The sequence below is a fragment of the Xenopus laevis genome, chromosome 1S (assembly GCF_017654675.1).
Source record: "Xenopus laevis strain J_2021 chromosome 1S, Xenopus_laevis_v10.1, whole genome shotgun sequence".
NCBI classification, from domain to species: Eukaryota; Metazoa; Chordata; class Amphibia; order Anura; family Pipidae; genus Xenopus; species Xenopus laevis.
In genome coordinates, this window is record NC_054372.1 from 80,711,779 (window position 1) to 80,729,592 (window position 17,814).

Here is a 17,814-nt window from a genome sequence, read left to right on the forward strand (position 1 = left end):
GTGAATCAGCCCCCTAGTGTGGAGGGAACAAAAAATAACAGAAGGCAGAGGAAGTGACGCGCATGTGACAGCATAGGTGAAAGTAAACATACGTAAAAAACACAACAGAAAATAACGAATGAATGGGAATTAAAAATAAAGTGAAACAGACAGAAATGAATAGAATTTTTTTTTAAAAAAAGTGACTGCAACAATAAAATTAAATGATAATTATAATAAGCCAAATTCAGAGCCGCACTAACAACTGTTCTTCCTTTCTTTATAACAAATTTTTGTTTCTCCTCTTCTCCTCCTGTTCACAGTTCATGTACGATCGGAAGAACCTTCTCATATATTAATACTCTGTTACATTGTGTCTTGCATTTCCAGTCCCTCACTGTATCTAGCTGTTTTTCCCGTTTGATAAATAGTTTTTGTTTTGTATCCACATATGTGTATGTAAAACTATGTCAAAACAGATACATGGTGTCTGTTTCGTATTGACATAGTTGAATATAACAGTAGCATCTTGTAAAGTAATTAACATGAGCGCACAGTTGTTAGTGTGGCTCTGAATTTGGCTTATTATAATTATCATTTAATTTTATTTTTATTGTTGCAGTCACTTTTTAAAAAAAAATTCTATTCATTTCTGTCTGTTTCAATTCCCATTCATTTGTTATTTTCTGTTGTGTTTTTTTCACCTATGCTGTCACATGCACGTCACTTCCTCTGCCTTCGGTGTTATTTTTTGTTCCTGCCACACTAGGTATTTATTTCCGTTTGTTTGACTCACTTTTCACTTTGAGAAAGGATGTTGTATCAGCCAAAACGTCAGCGATTGTCCACAAATAAAAATCCATTTATTACACTTAAAGGGGAAGGAAACCTCCTCGGCGCTAACCCCCCACCCCCCCTCCCGTGTATTGCCCCCCCTCCCTCCTCCCCCCTGGCCTACCCCTCCCGCTGGGCAAATGCCCCTAACTTGTTACTTACCCTTCTGCGCAGGTCCAGTCCAGGGAGTTCACAGCCGACATCTTCTTCCACGCGATCTTCTTCCTCCTTTGACCGGCGCATGCGCAGTAGGATCATTTCGCCGGTACGATCTACTGCGCATGCGCGTGACTTTTGGCGCATGCGCAGTAGATCCGTACCGGCGAAATGCTCCTACTGCGCATGCACCAAAACGCCGGTCAAAGGAGGAAGAAGATCGCGTGGAAGAAGATGTCGGCTGTGAACTCCCTGAACTGGACCTGCGCAGAAGGGTAAGTAACAAGTTAGGGGCATTTGCCCAGCGGGAGGGGTAGGCCAGGGGGGGCAATACACGGGAGGGGGGGAGGGGGGTTAGCGCCGACGAGGTTTCCTTCCCCTTTAAGACCTGCGAGTGTGATCTCTAACATTTACGCTATATATATATATATATATATATTCCTCCTCAGGCTGCAGCACTCATACAATAAAGGCCGACTGCCTGGATGCAGGTTAAGAATAATGTGTACAAAAGAGCGTTGGAAAAACCGCACACACAGGACTTGTATAGATGAAAAAAAGAAAAGTTTATTACGACGTTTCGGCTCTGATATTAGAGCCTTCCTCAGGAAGGAAGGCTCTAATATCAGAGCCGAAACGTTGTAATAAACTTTTCTTTTTTTACATCTATACTAGTCCTGTGTGTGCAGTTTTTCCAACACTCTTTTATATTTATATATATATATGTGTGTGTGTGTTCACTTATCCCGATAGAAAGAGAGAGCAAGGGAGATGGGGGGGGGGGAGAGAAATGAGAAAGACACATATGAAAACTTCTCACCTCATACTCCTGAGATAACTTAAGGTTATCATTTGCCTTCAGATGCTCAGTGTGTTCAGCAAGATCAGCAATTGGGATAGGTGGATGATTAAGCATACCTGTTTTTAGTAAATACCAATGGACAATTCATGTTAAAAAGAAGACGTGGAAAACAGCATAAATATGCTTAAAGAAAGTATTTATATATGAGATCTGCAATGAAAGGACGGAGGTTAGAATAGGTCAGAAATCAGGGCTCGAAATTATATAAAAATATATAAAATAAATGAGAACGTCATCACCCTAAAATGGCCCCATACAGAGTAACATCTATGTGGTGTTGGGAGTTTATTAAAGAATAAAAAAACATAGATAATGGGCAACAAAAAAACAATCAGCAAAAATACTAAATACAAGTTCAAATAAACAAAACAAAATAATGCATACTATCTTTAGACAGCAGAAGATTTAGACAAGATTTAGACAGCAGAAGATTTTAATGACTGTTTGCAGCATAGTGTTTGCTAACAATGGTAGAGAACAGATAAAGGTTGCATCACACCAAACACAAACTTTTTTCTAAACTGTTTCTTAATAGTCATTACTGTAAAGAAATAATATCACTGAAGTGAAAGCTATATGAATTGCATTCTGCAGACTTTGGTTTATCTGAACCTCAAGTGAGTCAGTTGAAGGGATACCATAATCATTTATATCTGTTTTAATGGGTACAACTAACCATGTCAAAGAAGGTGGCCTGACGTTGGACAATTACAAGAACTATTTTCGAACAATGCTCTTTGAACATCATTTTTTAAAGGCACACCTCTTCAGTAGCAGTGCTATTGACTTTCTATAATCATTTTTACATCCTCATAGTACATGGTAATTCAAAGCAAGCTTTTTCAATGAATTAATAATGGAGAGAATAAGCTATTGAACATTTGCACTGGAGTATGATGATTTCTTGTTTGATTGATCTGTTGGGTTTCGAACAAACATTTGTTTGGCTTTGGTTATATGTCTGTATAGTGCTAAGTTATCCCTACAAAGGAAGATCAGTTCCATTAGCAAGGTCATTAAACAAGCTTTTGGCCCTAGTCAATGAAAAAATATGGAGGGGGAGATTGATGGAGATGGACAAAAATTATGGAGATTGGCCAATGACCAATTTATATACTGTATATTCTAGTCTGTCTGAAGAATAACTTTACTAGCCTTAACTAGATATCAGTCAATATCAATTATGGGTCCATACACGGTCGTCTGTCAGGCTGCTGGCATAATAAAGAGCCTGATCATTCTTGCAAATTAATTTAAAAAGACGAAAAATAAACAAAAACCTTCCATGTCAGCATTCAGCCAATGATTATGCACAGGTTAAAGTCTTATACCCTACAAACATTGCAGCCTCTCAGAACTTGTTGATGAAGTGGCCATGGAGTTGCTGGTATATTTCCATACATTCCCAACTGTCCCTCTTTGTGAAGGGTAATGGAGTGATCATTGCCCATTTATACAGTGATTATACTGGCACAGCTGGGGTTTAATATGCTGAGTATTCATTTTCTGTAGTAATTGAACAAGCATGTTTAGCGTTAATATGACCATTATATTTTTTTTATTTATTGATTTTACCGACACATATGGGGATAATATGCTGATTATTTTCTGTCACGTCTGGGTTACTTTGTGGTAAAATAACATTTTCAGATATTAGAAATGTGTCCACAAAGTGGGCATGGTCAAAATTTTGCAGTGCTGCTCACAATTTAGCAACCAGAGCCACAAGGCACTTTAACCATATGTGTACATTTGCCAAGACTAGAAACTTGAGAAACACTTGAAGAAGGACCCTTGTAACATTGTGTAGAAGCACAATTAAAATTGAAATAGAATAGAAATTAGTCTGCCCTGGATTTCCCTCAAAAAGCATTGCAAATGTTAACTGCCACAGATTTACTTTTAAAGCTGTTGACCACTGCCTAAGCTACAATGCATGTCTGGAAGCCTCCAAAAGAACTATGGAGCTTGCTGAAAGGCCACCAAGGCTTCAGCCAGGAACTCTGTCAACATCTCACTTACTTGTTAACCAAACAACTGTTTTAAAGCTATAATGGACGTCCTCACACTACAGGTATGGGACCTGTTATCCAGTATGCTCGGGACCTGGCGTTTCCGGATAATGGATCTTTCCATAATTTGGATCTTCATACCTTAAGTTTGCATCACCTCCGTGTTGTCCTCCCGGGCCCCTTGTGCCTGTACGTATATGCGCACATCTTGAATATGTGTATATGCGCATATACGTGCAGGCGCAAGAAGACTGGGAGAACAACGCTGAAGGGAAGGGGATGGGAGGACGAAGTGGGAGGGGAAGACAGAGAGGGGGATGCATAAGGGGGCGATGAGCGTAGATGGCCTAAGGGCGCCCCATTTGTAAGTCTGGGCCTAACCATGCACTCATTTGAATAAGAGTCTTGAATATGAATAGGAAAGGCCTGAATATTAAAATGAGTAATACAAAGTAGCAAAAACAATACATTTGTAGCCTTACAGAGCATTTGTTTTTAGATGGGGTCAGTGACCCCCATTTGCAAGCTGGAAAGAGTCAGAAGAAGAATGCAAATTATTAAAAACTATAGAAAACAAATAATGTAGGCCATTAAAATGTTGCTTAGAATGAGCCATTTTATAAAATACTAAAAGTTAACGTAAAGGTGAACCACCCCTTTCAATTGATTTTACATTTAACCATTTGTTTGCCCCTTCAAGTTTGCTTCCCCACTTTGTTATTAATCATTTCCATAATCCTTTCCAGTTAGCTGTATCTCTTCATCGCTACCCCTGTTTCAGCTATAAATTATTTTACTGGGACTGGGGTGGGACTCAAGTGCTTACAATGAATTAAAAATCAATTTAAAAATTAAATGTGCACTGAATTTCTACTTTTTTTATTCATTAAGTGTAACATGAATTTTTAGTTAATTAATTAGAAGTTGATGAAATGCAATTCATAATGCTGATGGTGTACTGATGTGAATAAACTGTGTATCTCTCTCTCTCTCTATATATATATATATTTGAATTCTATGAAGAACCAGCACTCCCGTATATAAAAAATATTTGTTTTTATTTCTGTTACATTCCAACGTTTCGGTCCCTGTTGGGACCTTTCCTTGAGAAAGGTCCCAACAGGGACCGAAACGTTGGAATGTAACAGAAATAAAAACAAATATTTTTTATATACGGGAGTGCTGGTTCTTCATAGAATTCAAATACATTTATTTCAACCGTGCACCCCAGCTGGAGAAGCTACATCAGTGTGCCTTGGAGTGCGGATACTCATTGGAACGTGAGATATATATATATATATATATCTATATATCTATATATATATATATCTATATATATATATATATATATATATATATCTATATATATATATATATATATATATAGTGACAGCGTATTTGGGAAACGCCACTGTCTTAGAGGAAAATGCATTGAAAAGAGTGCATTTAAACGGCATTATATGTGTGGCAAAGGAATACTCAGCTCAGGTAGGGTTAATATTGCCTCGCAGCAATCAAGTGGCAGCTGAGAGAGAGCTACATAGGAAAGGTAAAAGGGCTGTGTTACCACACCCAGGGCCGTCATCAGGGGGGGGACAGGGGGGAGAGCTGTAGGGGGCCCCGAGGGTAAGGGGGGCCCTGCCACACCACACTTACTTGATTAGCCGGTCCCCCCTGCTTTCTGAGAGCTGCCAACTTCGGGAAGGCAGGGCGGGAGCACAGGGGGAGGTATCTTCTATCTTCCCTTATTGGTCACAGAGTTGTCCCGGTTGAGCTGCTCAGGGATTGGATAGCTGAGGTTTGAACTTCCCCTCCAGCTCATCCAATCACCATGCAGCTTTACCAGGACTTGAAATTCTGTGACCAATAAGGGAAGAAAATGTTGTCACTGGAAGAAGATGCGGCCACCTGTGCTCCCCTCCTCTCTTCTGTAGTTGGCAGCTCACTTACAGCAGGTGGGCCAAGCTAATGAAGTAAGTACAGCATGGTAGGGCCCCCCTAAAGGTAACCCTTTGTGGTCCCTGTTGTGTGGTGGGGCCCTGGGCACCAATTTTTTAACTTCTGGGGGATCAAGTTTTTTACATGGACGTTTAAGGGGGGCCCTGGCAACCAATGTTCTTATAACGTGGTCCTCTCCACCAATTTTTTTTTTCTTACCATGTGTGGTCCTAGCCACCAATATTTTTTAATGGGGGGCCTTGACCACAAATGTTTTTTTTATTGGGGGGCCCTGACCACCAATATTTTTTATTAACATGTGGGAACCCTAGCCACCAATGTTTTTTTACTGTGTGGTGGGGGTGGACCTGTGGGGAGGGAGGACCTATAGGTGGGGCTTGCAGTGGGCCCAGGAAATGTTGTCGTATGGGGCCCTGCAATTTCTGATGGCTGCCCTGACCACACCTGAGGGCTATCCTGGGAAGTAAGTGCTGCTTGGAGAGACAGTGCCTGGAAAAAGGTGTCTTGCGGCCAGCAAGAGTGTGACAGAGGCTAGTGAGCCTGAGTCCCAGGAGGAGAAGCCAGCAGGGCTGAGTGAGAAGCCTAAAGGCTCTGAAGTTCCAGAGGGTGAGAATTTCCCTTGATGGTGAGTGAATAGAAGAGGGGAGAGAACCCTGAAGTTGTTGAACTGTACCATGCATGTTCTACATTGAAGTTGCTGAACTGGGGTTTTGTTGCCTTTTGTTGGGAATGCCCGGTGCTTAACAAACCTGTGTTTTGTCTGAAGCCTTGGTGTCCCTGTCTCTAAGCTCCAAATCCTAGCCTACCTGCCTAACAAACGCTAATTCCCCCATAAAAGTGCATGTGCAGGCCAGTGGCATGTCACATTGGTGCTCAGATGCGGGCAGAGCTTTAAAGAGACATACACCTGTTTAAAAGCCTATTAAACATTAACCTTAAGAGACTTTACAAATATGGCAACTGGTGCTGCTAATCCCTGTGGTTTAGCTGTTCAGCAGGAGGCTGTGAGGGCCATGCTAAAGCAACAGGAACAGCGATATGGCGACAGGTGAAGGCAGTTCCACACAGTCCGAGAGTCCGTACAGTGAGTGTGGTAAAGACGCCAGAAGTGAGAGAGAATTCATGGAAGACAAAGGAGATAGATGCAGCTAGAGTCAAGCCAGGAAACCGAGACCCAGCTGTTGGCACACCGGCAGCAAACCAAAGAGAGAGGTTATGCTGATTTCCAAGTCAAATCTGGCATATTTGGCAAGAGTTCATCCCCTTCGATTCCACACAGGATGCACTACAGGAATGGTGAGACTGTTTTTAAAGGGGTGGTTGAAAGGGAATGGCAGGCTGGTGGGGTGAAAGACTGGGACTCTTGGTTTAAAGGCAAGGTCCGGAAAGACACTGTAAGTGACTGGAATGGGTTAATGGTTCAGGGAACAGATTTTCCCTTATTCTGGGACTCATTAAAAAGTGATAAAGTATTGCATGTGGGGCAGTCAAAATGGCAGGGAAATGTTTATTCTATGCAAAATGTGATGGTTAACTTTGCTAGAAAATGTCCCACAGTAAAATGTGAGAATGTGACTGTGGGGCATGAGGTAACACCCATAGTAAAAAGTGTAGGGGTGACCCCCAATGTGGATGTTCCCCCAGAAAATATGTTGGTAATTCAGCTGGGGAGTATCTTAAAGGTTAAGTAAGCGCTGCCCCATGTATAACATTTATGAAAGTGTGTGCAAGTCTGAAGCTGTGTGTAAAACAGAACCTGTAAAATGCACCTCTTGCTTTGACCAAGTCATACTGCTAACACTAACACTTTCCCCTTTAAACAGTCTGCCAACGCGTTTGCCAAAATAATGGAGACGTGTAACTAGTACTTAAAGAACAAAGTGCTGGTTTGTAAGCAAGTGGATACAGGTGGAGACTCCCAGCCCACGAATAGTGAACCCTTAGAGACAGAGGGTTGTGTTAAGCTCAGTAAAAGTTGTGAAGTGAGTGGGAACAGTTTAGAATGTTCCAATGAAAATGGCAACAAATCTGAGGGTGTTGTGGAAAAAAGTCTGCATGGTAAATTGTTGAGCAGAGAAAGCTCAAGTAAACCAGGAGTAAAAGCCAATAGATAGTAACCCTTTGTTTTCCTGCAGTAGCTCATCTATTAAAAGTCTTAAAGGGGATGGGTGTACAAATGTGCATTCTCCGTAAGATAGTATGGCTAAATAGACTGGCCTTATTGAAAGGGAAAGGTGTGGACACGGTTTTAGTATAGCACATGTTACAGACAATTGTGCTCTATATCTAGCAATACAAAGGCTGATTAAAGCGTGCAAGCAGAACTGTGCAAGTGAGACACCTGTAAGTGTGTTAAGTGAGAAGTCAGATGAAAGACCTGAAATCTTTGACAGCCAAGCTATGTGCGTGAACATAGCCAGTGCAAATTATGGTTTGGAAAATAGTACCATGAGTGTTAATCGTGATAAGCCAGATGGGATGTATGAGGAAGCGAGTGATGAAAATGTAAAATTGCCTCCTGAATGTGTGTGTGCAGTTGCCAACCACAGAACTATTCCCCAGTGAGCCCATTGTGTGACAATTGAAACACGGTGTGCTGAAGAGGGAAAGGTATGTGAAGTTACAAGTTGCCTAACAAAATGTGTTCCTTTTGTTGAGAAGAAGGAAAGTGTGCCTTAAAGGAATTGTTCAGTGTAAAAATAAAAACTGTGTAAATAGATAGCAAAATAATGTTTCTAATATAGTTATTTGGCCAAAAATGTAATGTATAAAGGCTGGAGTGACTGGATATGTAACATAATAGCCAGAACACTACTTCCTGCTTTTCAGCTCTCTTGGTTTACACTGACTGGTTACCCTGGTTACCAGGTAGTAACCAATTAGAGACTTGAGGGGAGGGGCACATGGGTCATATCTGTTGCCTTTGAATCTGAGCTGAATGCTGAGGATCAATTGCAAACTCACTGAACAGTTATGTCCCATGTGGCCCCCCTTCAAGTCGCTGACTAGCTCAGAGTTAGAGAGCTAGAGACAGCCTATCAATTTAGCCAGTTTTAATTTTCACACTGAACTGTTCCTTTAACGGAACAGACTGCTGGTAAAACAGTGAGTGGATGTTTTGCTAGCAACAAAGCTACTAAATGTGGTATAGTGTTTAAAGGGCAAGTGTTGTCATATGTGGCTGTGTGTGACCATAAACCCCTAGTTCAAAGAAAGATGCCTTTGAAAACTAAAGTGTGCTGCAGTCCTGAAGGAACTCCAGAAATAAACAATTGGGAAATGTCTGGTGGGTGGTTGGATTCCCAAAGTTTATCTAAAACGTGGTATGCCAGTGGAGAGCAGAAAGATGGGTTGTGTGTGTCTGTCCCCACTGAAGTAAAAGTGACAGATTCAGCACCAACTGAGTCTATTGAAGAGGCAAGTGTGGGTTGCCTATTATCACGAAATGTATTTCTGATTTGAGTGTCAGAGTGTATGATACAAATCTCTGTTAAAAAGCACCCTACAACCCGTGAATGTAAAATGCAAAGTGCCCATGGTGTGGACAAAGCCACTGAAGCATGTGTGCCTGATCTTGTCCTACTTGATCAGAAGCAGGAGACTGAATTGTGTGTGACTTCTTTCATAGGAACACGTGTTAAATTTCTTAGGCTAAAGAAAAGTCAAGATCCCTTTTAAAGGTATGTGCACGGACAAGCAGGTCCCTAGTCCTTTAGTTAAAGGCACAGCAAGCAAAACATTGCCTTTAAAAGGCAGAGTGAGCCCTTTAAAGGGAAGGGGATCTTATGTAGAGGGGGGACATCCCGAAACCTTGCATGCTGCATTAAATAAATTTAAAGCAATGGTATCACCCTGCCAACATTACCCGTGTGCCAGTGAATCCTTTGCCAATTCCTTTGTTATGTCTATCAATGAAGCAGAAAAAAGTCATGGAGGTGTGTAGGCGCCGAACGCAGGTTGAGACGCAACATGCTGCATTTTTCCTGCGTTCGGCGCCTACACATGCCTGTGTGAGTACAGCCCCATTGAAAAAAACGTAATGCGTCTATTCCTGCACTCCCCTGTGGCTGAACGCAGAAAAACTTCTGAGAAATTGCAACGATATTAGGAGTGGCAAAATCTTCAGTTTGGTACATCCTGAGAAAGAAAAAAAGCACTGGTGAACTCAGCAACACAAAAAGACCTGGATATCCATGGAAGACAACAGTGGTGGATGATCGCAGAATCATTTCCATGGTGAAGAGAAACCGCTTCACACCAGCCAAACAAGTGAACACCACTCTCCAGGAGGTAGGTGTATCGATATTCAAATCTACCATAAACACACTGCGTGAAAATAAATACAGAGGGTGCATTGCAAGGTGCAGGCCACTCATAAGCATCGAGAATAGAAAGTCTAGATTGGACTTTGCTCAAAAAAAATCTAAAAAAGCCAGCACAGTTCTGGAAAACCATTCTTTGGACAGATGAAACCAAGATCAACCTCTAACAGAATGATGGCAAGAAAAAAGTATGGAGAAGGCGTGGAACAGCTCATGATCTAAAGTATACAACATCATGTGTAAAACGGCGGAGGCAGTGTGATGGCTTGGGCGTGCATGGCTGCCAGTTTCACTGGGACATTAGTGTTTATCGATAATGTGACACAGGACAGAAGCAGCTGAATTCATTTATCAACACTGGGCATATTTGCTGATGGGCAGTAACCCATGGCAACCAATCAGATTGCTGCATTCATTGTTCTACTTGCAGCTGGCTTTTAAAAGCTAATCACTGATTGGTTGCTATAGGCAACTGCCCATGGGCACATTTGCCCAGTGTTGATAAATAAACCCCACTGTCTGCTCAAATCCAGCTAAATGCAGTCAAATTGATTGTGAGGTGTTTCATAATACAGATGGACAATGACCCAAAACATACAGCCAAAGCAACCCAGGAGTTTAAAAAGCAAAGAAGTGGAATATTCTTGTATGGCCAAGTCAGTCACCTGAAATTAACCCAATTGAGCATGTATTTCACTTGTTGAAGACTAAACTTTGAACAGAAAGGCCCACAAACAAACAGCAACTGAAATCCGCGGCAATAAAGGCCTGGCAGAGCGTTAAAACGGAGGAAACCCAGAATCTGGTGATGTCCATGAGTTCAAGACTTCAGGCTGTCATTGCCAGTAAAGGGTTCAACCAAGTATCAGAAATTAACATTTTATTTTCAGTTTTTTATTTTGTCTAATTCCTATTGAGCCCCTGAAATGAAGTGATTGTGTTAAAAAAAGGCTTTAGTTCCACACATTTTTATGCAAACTTTTTGTTCAACCCACTGAATTAAAGCTAAAAGTCTGCAATTCAACTGCATCTGAGTTGTTTCATTTAAAATTCATTGTGGTAATGTACAGAACCAAAATTACATTCCCATAGGTTCCTGTCCTAGTGATTTTACAATCTAAGGTCCCTATCACATTTCCATCAGTCCTTGTCCAGTGAGCTTACAATATAAGGTCCCTATCACATTCACCTCAGTTACTGCCCTAGTGATCTTACAATCTAAGGTCCTTATCACATTTCGATCAGTCCCTGCCCAGTGAGCTTGCAATCTTAAATCCTGTGAAAGAGTGTTCTCTAAGCTGAAAATAGCAAAAACTGTTTAAAGGGCACCAATCACAGCCAAAATCAAACACACATTAACAATCAGACCAGTACAACCTAAACACATTTAATCAAACTACACATATAGTTTTTTGAAAATACTGCAGGTTTTAAAAATAATCCCTTACTTTGTCAAATGGGTTCTTTCACTGAGGGAGTCCATACAGTGACTATAACAGTGACCATAACATGCAAATTCAGGAACATGCTCAGATTGTAACACTGCCTTGAGTATTCTACCCAGAATGCCTTTTTTTAGTAAACTCCTCCACTAGAAGTATCACAAGATTTCCCTATCTTGTACCCTGCTGGTGATGTTATTATGCAAATGATGGGCACACACTAACTTCCAGAAGGTGGCAGCACTAATGATCAGCAGCTAACAGAGGTTTGGCTGATTTGAAAGTAGCTTAGAAGGGTTGCTACGTAACCTAGTATTTTCAACTGAGCATGTGTGAGATTTCAGAGCTGTTGTTGGCTGTGAAGATATAGGTAGGAGGAGCCAGTAAAATCCAAGATGCATGCCTCAGCTAGAACTGCAGTGGAGATATGGGAGATCTTGCAGAAGGTATAGTGAGCTGATGATTTACATTAAACAAACAATTCTAACTATTTTAAAAATCGGATTTCTTGAACTTTCACAGTGTATTTACTTAGTAATTGGTGCCCTTTAACGATTGGACAGGAGTTGCTTGAATCATTTCTGTTACTTAACATTGAAAGGGGCATTGCAAATAATTTAATGTATGTTGATATCATTGATAACTTTGCAAAATCATCATCCCTCCTGCAAAAATATCTCATTTGAGATTGTTGCTCTGTTCTGTGTTAGTCTGAGAAATTATGCAGGGAGCTGGTTTGTGTATTTTTTATAGGTGATCAAAAGTTAGGTGATTAAGAATTATATTCATTAATAAGGTTATTTAATAGTGGCTATTTAATGTTATTTAATAGTATACAAAAAAATGTTCACTTTGGTATGTATTTCCTTTATTTTCCCTTGCTGGCTTTCGTGAGTAAATTGGGGGGCCCTTCACATGAAGTTCTTTGGTGGGCCCCCATTGCCCCAGTCCGACACTGAGTAAAGGGGTGGTTCACATTTAAAAGGATTCTGTCATGATTTTTATGGTATAGTCTTTATTCTAAATTACACGGTTTACATTGCAAATATTTATCTCTACCATTTAATTCCTAACACAAGTGTATTTTTTTATAGTTGTAATATTGGTGTGTAGACAGCCATCTCAGGTCATTTCGCCTGGTCATGTGCTTTCAGAAAGAGCCAATGCTGCACTATGGAACTGCTTTCTGATGGGCTATTGTTTCTCCTACACAATGTAACTCAAGGAGTCACAGTGAGGCATGCCTTTTTACTATTGAGTGCTGTTCTTATATCTACCAGGGAACTTTTATCTGGTTACCTTCCCATTGCTCTGCTGATGGGCTGCTTAGGGGAAGGGAGGGGGTGATATCACTCCAACTTGCAGTTAGGGTTGCCAACTGGCTGATATTTCCTCCTCAAGCGTGCGTGCATGTGAAGTGCGTGCAGAACCGTGCACGAGCACACAGAGGATTCTTGAGAAGTTGTCAGCTGTGGGGAACTCAAGAGCCTGTGCACAAAGCGACAAGAGGAGCTGCAAGTGGTGGAGGATGCACAGGTCTGAGCTAGGGGAAGGTGGCAGAAGATTTGTGTCTGGTGTCCCTCCACCTCTGCACCCTAAATACGTGCCACCAGGCTCAGACTGGCAATCTGTGGCTACTGGCAAATGCCAAATGGGCTGCTGTAATGTGCCATAGAAAGCCACTATTTAGTGGGCTGGTGGGGTGCTGTTTGGGCCTCTCTGTACTTGGAATGCCAGGGCCTTTTTTGAATCTCAGTCCAGACCTGCGTGCCACTTCTGTCTACCCCTAGTTCCAGCCCTGATTTCAACAGCCTAGCCGGTATTACAATTTTACCAGCAATGAAATAGCCGGTAAATTTGTAACCCCTATTGGTCCGCCTCAGATCCGACCCTCTCAGCTCCCCTACTCACCTAATCCAAGCACTATAGTCCCTTCATAGCCAAACTGACTTTGAAACGTTGTGATTCCACCCCCGAAATGGCACAACCCAACCCTGAAATGTCACAACACCGCCCCGAAAATGTCACAATCCCATCCCCATCCTATAGGTCACTGGCCGGTAGGGCCAGAACTAAAAGGTGGCAACCCTACTTGCAGTGTAGCAGTAAAGAATGACTGAAGTTTATCAGACGAATTTGATTGCTTTTTATGATGTGGTAAGTAAGATTCTGGACAGTGGGGGGGCAGTAGATGTGATCTATTTGGATTTTGCCAAAGCATTTGATACTGTGCCCCACAAACGACTGCTTTCTAAACTAAGGTCTGTTGGGCTTAATGAAGGCGTTTGCACGTGGATAGGAAACTGGCTACAGGATCGGGTACAGAGGGTGGTTGTTAATGGGACATTCTCTACTTGGAGTAAGGTTCTTAGTGGGGTCCCCCAGGGCTCAGTATTGGGTCCACTTTTATTTAACTTGTTCATTAATGACTTAGGGGAGGGTGTTGTAAGTAATGTATCAGTGTTTGCAGATGACACAAAATTATCCAGCCCAATTAATTCCATCCAGGATGTGGCATCCTTGCAACATGATCTTGACAAACTGGCAATCTGGGCAGCTAAGTGGCAAATGAGATTCAATGTTGATAAATGTAAAGTCATGCACCTGGGATGTAAAAATATCCAAGCCACTTATACCCTTAATGGGACTGCACTAGGCAAATCCATTATGGAAAAGGACCTTGGAGTCCTTGTAGATGATAAACTTGGCTGTAGCAAGCAATGCCAGTCGGCAGCATCAAGGGCAAATAAGGTCTTGAGCTGTATTAAAAGGGGCATAGAGTCAAGGGAGGAGGGGGTCATTCTTCCACTGTATAGAGCACTTGTAAGGCCCCATCTAGAATATGCCGTACAGTTTTGGTCTCCATCACTCAAACAGGACATTATTGTATTAGAGAGGGTACAGAGAAGGGCAACTAAGCTGGTAAAAGGTATTGAAAATCTTAGCTATGAGGAAAGACTGGCCAAATTGGGGATGTTCACGCTGAAGAATAGGCACTTAAGGGGTGATATGATGACTATGTATAAATATATAAGGGGATCATATAATAATCTCTCTAATGCTTTATTACCAGTAGGTCTTTCCATCTGACACAAGGTCACCCATTCCGATTAGAAGAAAAGAGGTTCCGCCTAAATATTCGGAAGGGGTTTTTTACAGTGAGAGCTGTGAAGATGTGGAATTCTCTCCCTGAACCAGTTGTACAGGCTGATACATTAGATAGCTTTAAGAAGGGGTTGGATAGCTTTTTAGCAAGTAAAGGAATACAGGGTTATGGGAAATAGCTCATAGTCCAAGTTGATCCAGGGACTAGTCCGATTGCCATTTTGGAGTCAGGAAGGAATTTTTCCCCCTCTAAGGCAAATGGGAGAGGCTTCAGATGGGTTTTTTGCCTTCCTCTGGATCAACTGGCAGATAGGTAGTTAACAAATAAAAAAAAAAAAAAGGTTGAACTCGATGGACATGTGTCTTTTTTCAACCTTACTTACTATGTTACTATGTAGAAGGGCACTGTTAAGGATATGGAGGACCATGTGTCATATGTTCAATATGGCACCAGCATTAAATGTATGTTTGCAAATGCAAGGAGTCTGACTGGTAAAATTGGAGAGCTGGTGGTGCTGGTGATTGGTGTGGCCGAAACATGGCTGAATAAGTTGCATGACTGGGCAGTTAATATCAGCGGCTATACTTTATTTCGGAGGGACAGAGGCAATTGAAAAGGAGGAGGGTATGTCTGTTTGTTAGGCAGGATTTAAAAGCTTATATAGAGGAGGAGGTTATGTAAGAAAATGAGGGGGCAGAAGTCTTATGGGTAGAGTTCTTCACCAAGAGAGTCCAGCAGATTAATTGTAGGAGTACGCTATAGATAATGTTAGGGACCACCATGTGGGGTTTTACCTTGACGTGGTATGGTGGCTTATCAATATTATGATCATAACTTTGTAACAAAAAAACCCTGTTTCAAAATTACATGCACTTGCATATTTACTTGAATCATTTAGACAGGGCTTTAAACTTTTTGAAATTGGCCTTAGGTGTGCATCCACAATCTCCCCTAATCTTAGCAGAAGAAGCAACATGTAAAAGTGGGGAAATATAAAGCTTTTGGGCAAGGGTACAAAAATATACTTATGTATTATAAGGAATAATGAACCCCCTACTGTAAATAAGGATAGAGAGAAAGAGAGAGAGAGAGAGACTGCACTCTCGAATAAAGTTTTAATTTGCCTGGGTGCACGATCAATAAATTATCTCCATACTTTATATATACATATATAAAATATACGTGTGTATTCGTAAAACACCAGCACGCATTTATGTGTGGGCTGCTTTGATTTTTTTTGCTGGGGCTGCTTTTTACTCCCAGTCCGTCTCTGCTTGTAGATGATAAACTTGGCTGTAGCAAGCAATGCCAGTTGGTAGCATCAAGGGCAAATAAGGTCTTGAGCTGTATTAAAAGGGGCATTGATTCACAACAGGAATTGGTCATTCTTACCAGCACTGGTAAGGCCCCCTCTAGAATTTGCCACACAGTTTTGGTCTCCATCACTCAAACAGGATATTATTGTATTAGAGAGGGTACAGAGAAGGGCAACTAAGCTGGTAAAAGGTATAGAAAATCTTAGCTATGAAGAAAGACTGGCCAAATTGGGGAAGTTCACACTGGAGAAGAGGCGTTTAAGGGGCGATATGATAACTATGTATAAAAATATAAGGGGATCATATATTAATCTCTCTAATGCTTTATTTACCAGTGGGTCTTTCCAGCTGACATGAGGTCACCCATTCCATTTAGAAGAAAAGAGGTTCCACCTAAATATTCGGAAGGGTTTTTTTTACATTGAGAGCTGTGAAGAGGTGGAATTCTTGCCCTGAATCAGTTGTACTGGTTGATACATTAGATAGCTTTAAGAAGGGGTTGGATGGCTTTTTAGCAAGTGAGGGAATACAGGAATACAGGATTATGGAAGATAGCTTATTATACAAGTTGATCCAGGGACTAGTCCGATTGCCATTTTGGAGTCGGGAAGGCTTTTGATGGGGTTTTTTGACTTATATATATTTTGTGCCGTTTGACAAAAAATTGCAGCTTGACCAAAAACAGGTAGTGCCACATATTCATTTTACTCTATAAAGAGGAGGATGTCATTCATTGAAAATCCAAAATGGACAATAGAAAACAAGACAGGGAATCCTTTTGCAAGCAACATAGATTTTTTGCTTTCCAAGTCCTTGATGGACCTAAATCAAAAACTATGCATGCTTGTGGCAAAACTCATCTAACTTGCAAAATTCTGAAAAACAAGTGAGAAAGATCTGCAGGTCTGGGATTCCAGCAGCCAAACACAGAGAATATCTGAATAGTCTGATTACTTTGGTGTGTTTATCTGTCTGGTAAGACACATATATGAGCAACCACATCCTCTCCTGCTAACCCTATCACTTAATTAATGAATGCATAACTGGAGGCATGCATATACTCTATATGCCAAAAAACAAAAAAAAGAATGGTTGCTATGGAGAATTTCGAGCCCCGTTAGTGTTATGTAAAAAGCAGTGGTAATATCAGTGAGCAATAGCAAAGTGACTAGTCACTAAGTGTACTTGCACAAAGATGGCAACGCAAGCATGGCATTCTCAGTTTTACAGCACCTTGTAGACAGTGCTTATGCTTGTAAGCATACCAAATGTACCATAGCTTTCAAACCCATAATAATAAGAAGTTATTTCTAAATAGTCTTCTGGCATTTACACCACCTACAAATTTACCTATAAAATAATTTTTTCAATGTTTACAGAAAATAATACATATGTTTATAATTTGAATATTCAAGTATAATATTTAGCAGGGCTGAACTGTGACCTTCTGCATGAGTGATACCATAAAAATAGTGACCCTGATCCACACAAGCAGACATGCTCAAGGGAATGGGTGAATTTACAAAATCAAAAAAAATTTTGAAACATTAAAAAAACTTGAATTGAAAACAAAAATTGCCAAATATTAAAATTCAAGTTTTTCTTCCTTAACAAATCTCTAAAGTTAAAATTTTTGAAACTCTTAACTCGTATTTGTGAATTTTAGCTTAAAAAATTAAAAAAGATGTGCAAGTTCCCTTGAAATAAACATATAAATGGGTATTTGTTAATAGGAAATATACATAGGTATGAGTAGTATTTCTAGTTTTTTAACATAATAAATCTCCAGTATTCGAGTTTTTAAAACTCTAATTTTAATTTGTACA

The 17,814-nt window shown here is 40.8% G+C and overlaps 1 protein-coding gene across 21 annotated transcripts in view; it reads right to left on the minus strand.

Moving 5' to 3' along the window:
- The window catches only part of ptprs.S (protein tyrosine phosphatase receptor type S S homeolog), a 380,500-nt gene that overhangs the window by 63,051 nt on the left and 299,635 nt on the right, over window positions 1-17,814 (minus strand). For 20 of the 21 annotated variants that reach the window (XM_041579815.1, XM_041579826.1, XM_018243490.2 and 17 more), the window contains one exon: window positions 1,790-1,887. The exons of the other annotated variant lie outside the window; for it this stretch is intronic. In XM_041579815.1, the coding sequence (XP_041435749.1) occupies window positions 1,790-1,887 (98 nt within the window). The remainder of the gene's footprint in view (window positions 1-1,789; window positions 1,888-17,814) is intronic. 21 annotated transcript variants of the gene reach the window in all.